The sequence below is a fragment of the Mandrillus leucophaeus genome, unplaced genomic scaffold (genome assembly GCF_000951045.1).
Source record: "Mandrillus leucophaeus isolate KB7577 unplaced genomic scaffold, Mleu.le_1.0 Scaffold268, whole genome shotgun sequence".
In the NCBI taxonomy this organism is placed as follows: Eukaryota; Metazoa; Chordata; class Mammalia; order Primates; family Cercopithecidae; genus Mandrillus; species Mandrillus leucophaeus.
This window is the reverse complement of record NW_012102787.1, coordinates 2,278,791-2,290,026: the sequence shown is the minus strand read 5'-3', so window position 1 is coordinate 2,290,026 and position 11,236 is coordinate 2,278,791. Positions and strand designations below refer to the sequence as shown.

Here is an 11,236-nt window from a genome sequence, read left to right as displayed (position 1 = left end):
ATGGTTTACATAAACTAACAAAGCATTTACTTCCTTGCCTGTGAACCATGCCTACTAATAAATGAATCATGGTGTATACCACTCAACCATAATATACCAGGAACCTTAATTAATAATTTCATTAACACAATTACCTCCATACTTTTCCTAACTTTTCCCTTTGGCCTATCTCATATACTTGTGTGTGTACAAGTACAACCAGTACTTTTCCTCTCGACAGTTCTTCTATCCTCCAATAAAAGAAGATAACCCCTCGTATTTATGGTTAGCTCTTTTATTTCTAGAAGATTATTAAAGGTTGGCTAGAGAAGTGAGTCTTCTTGATTTAATTTTATGGAAAGCATGAAAGCATCACCCATGGAGGGGGATGCAGAATTCATATGTAAAGTTACTTTTAACTGTGTGACAATTTTGTAAAGCATTAGCAAAAATATTCACTAGGTATTTAGTTGAAATCTCACAATACTTTGTAAAGAAATAGTAAGTTCTCAATCTAATATCTAAAAGTTATTTGGTTTCCCTAAGAAACAAAAGCAGGAGAAATTTACATAACTGCAATTTTTCTCTTTGAAAAAGACTCGTGGCTATTAAGAATCTTTAAAGGCCAAGCACAGTGGCTCATGCCAGTAATGCCAACACTTTGGGAGACCAAGGTAGGAGGATCACTTGAGTCCAGGAGTTCAAACCCAGACTGGGCAACAAAGTGAGACCCTTCTCTACAGAAAATGTAAAAATTAAAAATTAGCCAGTCATGTTGCCACATGTCTACAGTCCCAGCTACTCAGGAAAGTGAGGTGGGAAGATCACTTGAGCCCAGGAGGTCAAGGCTACCACTACACTCCAGCCTGGGCAACAGAGCAAGACCTTGTCTCAAAAAAAAAAAAAAAATTTTTTTTTGAAAGGGCTAGGATGAATCATCTGACCTAGCTAAAGAAACATGGCCAATATTCCATTTTTATAAATCTCAATAAGCTTGCAGAAGAAATAAAACCTATTATAATATTTTTAAACATTACCAGTTTTAACCGTTCTTTTCTCCTTTTGCCAAAAGAAGCACTTGACCCGGGTTCTGATTCCTTCTTTCCATCCTCATCCTCATCTTCATCTTCATCATCCTCAAAACACCAGTCTGGCAATAGAGGTGGGGGTGGTGCTTCCTCTATGTCACCATACCGACGAAAAAGTTCCTTCAAATAATCACCTTTGTAGATTCCTGGTGGTCTGGCTTGGGCAAAAGTAGCAACTGCTGCTTCGATACTATGGGAAACAAACACCATGCAATTTCCTCGCTATCCTCCATTTATGCAGGCTTATCAAAATCTCACTTATTATTCAAGGCTCCATATAAAGTATAATAGAAGTCTATAAAATGGACAAATCACAATCCTCACCCTCAAGTCATTCAATCTATTAAGGGACAAATTCATTCTGAAAATGTTTTAATATAAGGTATTCTGAAAATTCTGAAATTCTAAAACTAAATTGCTGTGAGTATATAGTAGAGGCCTAGATAGGGTCTGTGAAGAATTTAAATAAAGTCTTGAAGGTTGAGGTCTGACTCTGCAGGGAAACCAGTCAAAAAAAAATAACAATGTGAGCAAAATAAAAGCATATTGATTTTACAGGAACTTTCAACAGATCCAGGCATTAAGAGTCTAGATCATCAAAGAGAGGGTAAGCACACGCTGAATCTGACACAGGAAACTGAGATAACTGTGGAGAGCATCTGAATGGTCAGAGCTAGAAAGTACATGCAGTACAGAACCACCACCAACGCATACTGCAAAATGCAAAAATCATATGTGTACTTCATCTGATTATATTCAAAAAAGGACCTACTATGTGAAAGCCTTTGTAAACATAAATAATGACGCTCCATCGGTCAACAAGAAGATTCAGTTAGTAATATATTCTCTTAAGAATATTAGGTACTAAAGTCATAATCTCTCAGGATCTAAAAACGTACTTCAAAAATAACAGATGCTCAATAAACATTTGCTGGTTGACTTAAAAGGAGTAACACTCTCCCAAAAATAATTCCTTTTGTATGTCATTATAAACTTGTCCTAGTACTCAACAGCTATAAAAAAGCTATCAGTTGAGTATCCCTAATCCAAAATTAAATCCTAAATGTTCCTAAACCCAAAACCTTTTGAGCATTGATGGGAAGCTCAAAGGAGATGCTTATTGGAGCATTTCTGATTTTGGATATTCAGATTAAGGATGTTCAACTGGTAAATATAATGCTAATATTCCAAAATGTGAAAAAAAATCTGAAACACATCTACTCAAAAGCATTTCAGATAAGGGATACACAACCTGTATTTAAAAGGTAAAAAACAACAATAGTAATTTCCAAAGCTGGATACAAATACAAAATATTGGAAGAATCTGTCTCTGATAATTCTATAAGAGGTGAAAAAAAATCTGAAAAAGTAAATACACAGTTTATGAAATTAATAAGCACTCAAAGTGTTTCGCTGGTTAATACAAAACAGCTGGCTGGATGTGGTGGCTCATGCCTGTAATCCCAACATTTTGGGAGGCCAAGGGTAGAGGATCACTTGAGCCCGGGAATTCAAGACCAGCCTGGGTAACACATGGAGACCACCTCACTAGACAAAAAAAAAAAAAAAAAGAAAGAAAAAATTAGCCAAGCATAGGTGGCATACACTTGTGGTCCCAGCTACTTGAGAGGCTGAGGTGGGAGGATTGCTTGATCCCAAGAGGTGAAGGCTACAACAAGCCATGATCACACCACTACATTCCAGCCTGGATGACGGAAGAAACCTTGTCTCAAAAAAACAAAACAAAACATACATATACACACATACACACACACACACACACACACACACACACCCCACCAAGTAATGGCAGTATAAAGATTAACCATATATAAATGAAAAGCAGTTCAAATTACATTAATCATGAGTTCACCAAAAACTTGATAATACAAAATTCTGCAACTAAAATATCAATAAAAATTTTAATTACAAATATATCTTCCATTATAACAAGATACAGATACCTCCAATCCATTTTCTCCACCAAAAAGGCACATATGAGGAAACCAGTGCGATTGAAGCCATGAGTACAATGAACACCTAGGAAATAAAGTAGCTTTGGTTAAAATTAATAAGTCACTTAAGAGGCCACATTTACTTTAAAATTCCAACCTGCAACCAAAACATTTCAGCTAGTTTATAAAACAATTACATTTTTTAATTTTTTAACTTGAAACACCTCTTATAACTTGATAACTTGTCAGTTTAAATTGCTTAGAATCTAATTTATAGCTAGCTAGAAGTTTAAGTGCAATATATAAGTATATTGATTTAAAACTGTCTCTACTGTTTAACAAGTTCTACTAAAACTAGAAGTTTCCAAGCATTTTAAATAAGGAGGTATTTTCATCAAACACACAACTCAAAAGGACACATAAAACACATACACACAAGACCCTTCTGACCCTCAAGCTTTACATTTCTCTAGCAGAAAAAAAAGGTCCTCTTCACGATCAATGGCATATATTTGCAAAATAGTCAAACCCTATTTTCTAAAATTCAGAAACTAGACCAGAGCAAATAAACTAATAGAAATATAAATTCATATGGGGCCTGATACTAATTAACTATAATCAACAAAAGTGACTAGCTACAGAAAACAATTAATTGATAGATACATAGTACAATAAAAATAAAGTTACCTTGAAGCTCTCTAGAAACTAACTGTATTTTCAAGTTAGGTTATAATCTTTTGAAATAAATTTTTAGAAGAAAGAAACCAGCTGAGAAAGAAAATTTATTTTCTTAAACTCTTTTTCAGAACATATTCAAGATCATTTTAACTACTGATATGGTTCGATTCTGTGTCCCCACCCAAATCTCATCTCAATTTGTAATCCCCACCATCGCCACGAGGCAGGGATCTGGTGGGAGGTGAGTGAATCATGGAGGTGGTTTCCCACATGCTGTTCTTGTGATAGTGAGTGAGTTCTCATGAGATCTGATGGTTTTGTAAGTGTTTGACAGTTCCTCCTTCACGCGCTCGCTCTCTCTTCTCACCACGTTAGACGTGCCTGCTTCCCCTTCCATCACGATTGTAAGTTTTCTGAGGCCTCCCTAGGCATGCTGAACTGTGAGACCATTAAATCTCTTTCCTTTATAAATTACCCAGTCTCGAGTAGTATCTTTATAGCAGGGTGAGAACAGGCTAATATAACTAGTTTGAAAACAGTAATTAAAACATGACAATATTGCTGACTCTCCTACAGTCTTCAAAATGAAGCTTTTCCTGTTATTTCTATTTAATTAAAGGATTTTCTGATATTTAAGCCGTATCTTTTTTTTTTTTAGAGACAGGATCTCACTCTGTCAACCAGGCTGGAGTTCAGTGGCATGATCGGTTTCCACAGCCTTGACCTCCTGGGCTCAAGTGATCCTCCCGCCTCAACCTCCAGAGTGGCTGGAACTATAGGCTCACACCACTGTCCCCAGCTAATTTTTCTTTTATGGTAAAGACAGGGTCTCACTATGTTGCCCAGGCGGCTCTCAAACTCGGGATCAAGCAATCCTCTCACCTCAGCCTCCCAAAGTGCTGGGATTACAGGCGTGAGCCACAATGCCCAGCCTGTATCTTTCTAACATTACCTTCTACAAATTATTCTTCTCTGTATATATAGATCATACTGATAGAGTACAACTAAGATCAAATACAGAAATAAACTAGATAGATTTACAAAACTTATAGAAGAAAATATAGAAGTAAATCTTTGCAAGCTTAGAGTAGAAAAGATTTCTTAGATAAAACACAAAAAGCATGAAATGAAGAAAAACATTGATAAATCAGACTACTTCAAAACAGTAAGGGTTTGCTCTTTGAAAGACATCATTAAGAAAATAAAAAGGAGTTCTGGGCAAGATGGCCAACTACCTACAGCTGAAAAACGCCTCTTCCATGAAAAGGAACCAAAGTATCAGGTAAGCCACCAAACTTTGAACCACCAAAAACTTGACAATAAAAATCCTGCAACTTTGAACAGATATTTTGAGAGAAAACACTGAAAGCCAATAAAGAGGCAATGCAGACACAGTGTTTGAAGAGGGAGGAAGCGAGGCAGACTGCTTGGAGTAACTAGGCACCAGGACTGGCCCCCAGTTCCGGTCTGGACCTAAAGGAGGGCTAAGAGAAGGAACCCTGGGCACCACACTCCCACCGTGGTCCTCTGGGATCCTAGCTACAAGATTGTAGCCATGAGCCCCACAGACCACAGTGCAGCTGCAGCAAAACACCACCATAGGGCCCATCCTCCAAGGCTCTCCAGCTTGTACTGAGTGGCTGTAGGTCCTGCTATCTGCTGGGCAAAGAGAGTAAGACTGACACTGCCATAGGACCGGAGTGTATCTGATTCACATGCCCCTTTGCCTGCCAGCTCTTCCAAGACTGCCTGCCTGGCTGCTCCCGCAAGAGGGTGCCTACAGAACAGCCTCCACTTCCCTGCCTGAGTGTTCTGCTGGCAGCCTGGGAGCAATTTATCACTCCCAGCACAGACAGTCCCTGATCCCAAGGGGCCGGAGGACAAATGTGCAGGCCTGGTCCCAACTCCCCAGGACTCAGGCACACTGCCCAGGAGTATTGAGCTGAGATCTACAGCCTGAGCTTGGGCAGGAAAGGAACCCTCACTCTCAGAACACAGAGAAGAGTGTGGCCTGGAAACTAGGTATCCCTCTCTTCAGAAGACCAGTCCAGGATAGGTGTGGCCTGACATCCAGATAAGGTTTCTTCCCCAGGAAGCCCCATGGCCTGGAACATCTGAAATGGCTCAAAACACTGGGCACGCAGGGTTTTTGAGACAAGCCTGGCCGGTCCAGTTGCACCTGCTCCTGGGACAGACCAGAGAGAGACCAGCCAGGTCGGGGGAGTGCAAGTTGTGAGGGCCACACAGCCATCTGCTGGGCTGCAAACCTCAGGCCATGGTCATTATACTGGCTACACACACACAGTGCCACTTCCCTGCCTGAGGATCCACCACCCTTGCTTGACCCACTGCATTATCAGACTACCTGCAGACATACCCACAACCCACTCTGACTGACAAGCACAGGAAACTGGTAGGTCCCTAAGGAGTTTTAGGTCTCCTGGTGGCCTAACCCTTGGCTTGAATCATACCTAAGGGAGCAGGAAGAGAAGCCCACCAAAGCCCCACACAGAGCAAAGGAAACGTGGACAGTGCCAGTATTGAGGGGGATACCACCAAGGCTTAAGAACAGACTTGGAGAGAAAGTCGTATCTTACCCCCTGCCTCCTCTCTCCAGAGCACTGCTGAGGATACAGTGAGATACAAAGAGGGCATGCGCAGCTGTGTAAGAGCCTATCTGCCCTTACATTTAAGCACCAACTGCAGCTTGAATTACACCACCAAACAAAAACACACTGCTTTAACATGCAAAGCCTGTGAAACCCTCACAGAAGGCTATCTACAACCCAGGACCCTTGGCCCTCTGAAAGTACCCAGAAATGAAGCCAACTGACTATACACAATATACACCACCGTCAAACTCTCAAGGGACAAAAGAATATAAAAACAAAACCCCCAATTCAATCAACAGCAAATACAAAAAGAAAAAGAAGCACCAGTTCCCTCAGATGAGAAGAAATCACTGCAAGAACTCTGGCAATTCAAAAAGTGAGAGTGTTTTGTTATTTCCAAAGGATTGCATATACTCCCTAGCAATGGATCCCAACCAGAAGAAAATGTCTGAAATTACAGACACAGAATTCAGAATATGGATGTCACGGAAGCTCAACAAGACCCAAGAGAAGGTTGAAACCCAATCCAAAGAAGCTAGAAAAACAATCCAAGATTTGAAATAGAACATAGGTATACTAAGGAAGAACCAATCTGAAATTCAATTCACCACAGGAATTTCAAAATACAATTAAAAACCTTAACAACTGGCCTTAGAAGAGATGATTAACAACAGACTAAACCAAGCAGAGGAAAGAATCTCAGAGCTTGACGACCAATCCTTTGAAGCAACTGAGTCAGACAAAAATAAAGAGAAAGGATCTTCAACAAATGAACAAAGCCTCTGAGAAATAATGGGATTATATAAAGTGACCAAGCCTACAACCCACTGGTATTCCTGAGAAGAGAGAATAAGCACCATGAAAAACATATTTGAGGAAATAATCCACAAAAATGTCTCCAAAGTTGCTAGACAGGTCAACATGCTAATATAAGAAATTCAGAAAACCCCTGTGAGGTACTATACAAAACTACCATCATCAAGGCACACAGTCATCAGACTTTCCAAGGTCAATGCAAAAGAAAAAATCTTAAAGGCAACTAGAAAAAGAGTCTACAAAGGGGACCTCATCAGGCTAATAGCAGACTTCTCAGTAGAAATCTTACAAGCCAGAAGAGACTAGGGACCTATATTTAGCATCCTAGGAGAAATTCAAGCCAAGAATTCCATATCCCACCAAATTAAGCTTCATAAACAAAGGAGAAATAAAATCTTTGTGGGACAAGCAATTGCTAAGGGAATTTGTTACCACTAGACTGGCCTTACAAGAGATACTTATGGGAGTTCTAAACATGGAAACAAAAACAGTATCTGCTACCACAAAAATATATGTAAGTACACAGCCCACAGACCCTGTAAAACAATTACACAATCAAGGCTACAAAGCAACCAGCCAACAACACCACCACTGGAAAAAAATCTCACATATCATTAACCTTGAATGTAAGCAGTCTAAACACTCCACTTAAAAGACACAGGGTGGCAAATTGAATTTTAAATAAAAGAAGAACCAACTTTCTGCTATCTTCAAGAAACCAACTCATACCCCCAGCTTCAAAGTAAAGGAATGGAGAAAGATCTATCATGCAAATGAAAAACAAAAAAGAGCAGGGGTTGCTAGTCTTGTTTCAGATAAATAAACATTAAACCAAAAGCAATAAAAAAGGACAAAGATCATTATATAATAATAAAAAGTTCAATTCAACAAGAAGACTTAACTATCCTAAATGTATATACACCCAATATTGTAGCATGCAGATTCATAAAACAGGAACTTCCAGATGGGTAATAAAGCAAGTCTCAATAAATTTTTTTTTAAAAATCTAAATCATGCCAAGTATGTGCTTGAACCACAGTGAAATAAAAATCGAAATCAATACCAAGATAAACTCTCAAAACCACACAATTACATGGAAATGAAACAACTTCCTCCTGAATGACTTTTGGGCAAACAACGAAATTAAGAAAGAAAACAAAAAATTATTTGAAAACAAATGAAAGCAGAGGTAAAACATACCAAAATCTCTGATATGCAGCAAAATTAGTGTTAAGAGGAAAATTCACAGCACTAAATGCCTACATCAAGAAGATAGAAATGGCTGGAGACAGTGGCTCATGTCCGTAATTCTTGCCCTCTGGGAGGCCAAGCAGATGGTTTGAGGTCTGGAGTTCGAAACCAGCCTGGGCAACATAGCAAGACCTCCGTCTCTACCAAAAAAAAGCAAAAAAAGAAAGAAAGAAAGTAATAAGCCAGGTATAGTGGCACGTGCCTGTAGTCCCAGCTACTGGGGGAGTGCTGAGGTGGGAGGATTGCTTGAACCCGGGTGGTCAAGGCTGCAGTGAGCCGAGATTGTGCCTCTGAACTCCATCCTGGGTGATAAAGTAAGACCCTATCTCAAAAAATAAAATAAAAAGAAGAAGAAGAAGATAGAAACACCTGGGCATGGTGGCTCATACTTGTAATCCCAGCATTTTGGGAGGCCAAGGCAGAAGGATCACCTGAGCCCAGGAGTTCAAGACCAGCGTGGGCAATAAAGCAAGACCCCATCTCTACAAAAAAAAAAAAAAAAAATTGAAAATCAGCCAGGCGTGATGGCATGCACCTGTAATCCTAGCTACTCAGGTTAGGGCAGGAAGACTGTTTGAGCCCTGGAGCTTGAGGCTGCTGTGAGCTATGATCATGCTACTGACCTCTAGCCTGGCTGACAGGGTGAGATCCTGTCACCAAAAAGAAAAAGAAAAGAAAAGTAGATCTCAAACTATCTAATATCACATCTAAAGGAACTAGAAAAACAAAAGCAAACAAATCCCAAAATTAGCGGGAGAAAAGAAATAACTAAAATCAGAGCAGAGCAAAAAGAAATTGAGACCCAAAAAGCCATACAAAGAAAACTATATAGTGAAATGAAAAGTTGTTTCTTGGAAAGGATAAACAAGATCGACAGGCCATTAGCTGGATTAACAAAGAAAAAAACAGAGAGAAGATCCAAATAAGCAGAATCTGAAATGACAACAGTGACATTACAACCAACCCCACAGAAACACAAAAGATTCTCAGAGACTATTCTGAATACCTCTATGCACACAAACTAGAAAATCCAGAGAAAATGAATAAATTCCTGGAAACACACAACTTCACAACTGAAGAAGGAAGAAACTGAAACCCTGAACAAGCTAATAATGAACTCCGAAATTGAGTCAGTTATAAAAAACCTACCAACCCCAAAAAAGCCCTGGTCAGGCACAGTGGCTCAAACCTATAATCCCAACACTTTGGGAGGCTGAGGCAGGCAGATCACTGAGGCCAGGAATTCAAGACCAGCCAGGCCAACATGGCGAAACCAATGTTGTTTTGACTAAATTTAGTTTTGACTAAAAATACAAAAATTAGCCAGGCATGGTGGCACACACCTGTAATTCCAGCTAATCAGGAGGCTGAGGCATGAGAATTGCTGGAACACAGGAGGCAGAGGTTGCAGTGAGCTAAGATTGCAGCACTACACTCCAGCCTGGCCAATAGAGTGAAACTGTTTCAAAAAAAAAAAAAAGCCCTAGACCAGATGGATTCCCAGCCCAATTCTACCAGACATACAAAGAGCTGGTACCAATCCTGCTGAAATGATCCCCAAAAATTGAAGAGAAGGGACCCCTTCCTAATTCATTCTACAAAACCAGCATATTGTGATACCAAAATCTGGCAAAAACACAACAAAAGAAAACAATGCTATAGGTCAATACCCCGGATAAACATAGACACAAAAATCCTCAAAAAAATACTAGCAAACCAAATCCAGCACCACATCAAAAAGTTAATTCACTGCTTCAAGCAAACTTTGCTCCTGGGTTGCAGTGTTGGTTCAACATATGCAAATCAATAAGTATGATTCAACACATAAACAGAATTCAAAACTAAAACCACATGATCATCTCAATAGATGCAAAACAAGCATTCGACAAAATCCAGCATTCCTGCATGATAAAAATCCTAAACAAACTACACACTTAAGAACATACCTCAAAATAATAAGAGCCATCTATGCTAAACCCACAGCCAACATAATATTGAACAGACAAAAGCTGGAACCAATCCCCTTAAGAAAACGAACCTGACAAGGAGGCCCACTCTCACCACTCCTATCCAGCATAGTACTAGAAGTCCTAGCAAGAGCAATCAGGCAAAAGAAAGAAATAAAAGGCATCCAAATAGAAAGAGAAGCCATCAAACGTTCTCTATTTCAGTAAATTTTCAGAATACAAAATCAACATACAAAAGTCAATAACATTTCTATAAACCAATGATGTTCAAGCTGAGAGCCAAATGAAGAACACGATTCCATTTACAATAGCCACACAAAAAAATAAAATACCTAGGAATATACCCAACCAAGGAGGTGAAAGATCTGTATAAGGAGAACTACAAAACACTGCTGAAAGAAATCACAGACAACACAAACAAATAAAAAAAATTCCATGTTCATGGATTGAAAGAATCAATATTGTTAAAATGTCCATATTGTCCAAAGCAATCTACAGATCCAACCCCATTCCTGTCAAATTACCAACAGCATTTTTCTTTCACAGAAGAAAAAAACTATTATAACATATGGAACCAAAAAAAGAACCCAAATAGCCACAGCAATCCTAAGCAAAAAGGACAAAGATGAAGGCATCACATTACAACCAGTCGCAAACTGTACTAATAAGACTACAGTAACCAAAAAGAGCATGATACACCTACAAAAACAGACACATAGACAAATGGAATAGAATAGAGAACCCAGAAATAAAGCCACATACCTTCAAGTAACCAAACTTCAACAAAGTCAACAAAAATAAACAATGGGAAAAGGGTACCCCATTCGATAAACTGGGCTAGGAAAACTGGCTAACCATATGCAGAAGAATTAAACTGGACTCCTACTTAT

At 39.2% G+C, this 11,236-nt stretch overlaps 1 protein-coding gene across 4 annotated transcripts in view; it reads right to left on the bottom strand.

Moving 5' to 3' along the window:
- Window positions 1-11,236, bottom strand: part of RNGTT (RNA guanylyltransferase and 5'-phosphatase) — a 354,163-nt gene that overhangs the window by 293,762 nt on the left and 49,165 nt on the right. For all 4 annotated transcript variants that reach the window (XM_011984441.1, XM_011984442.1, XM_011984443.1 and 1 more), the window contains 2 exons: window positions 3,032-3,107; window positions 1,017-1,257 (listed from right to left, as the gene is read on the bottom strand). In XM_011984441.1, coding sequence (XP_011839831.1) covers window positions 1,017-1,257; window positions 3,032-3,107 — 317 coding nt within the window. The remainder of the gene's footprint in view (window positions 1-1,016; window positions 1,258-3,031; window positions 3,108-11,236) is intronic.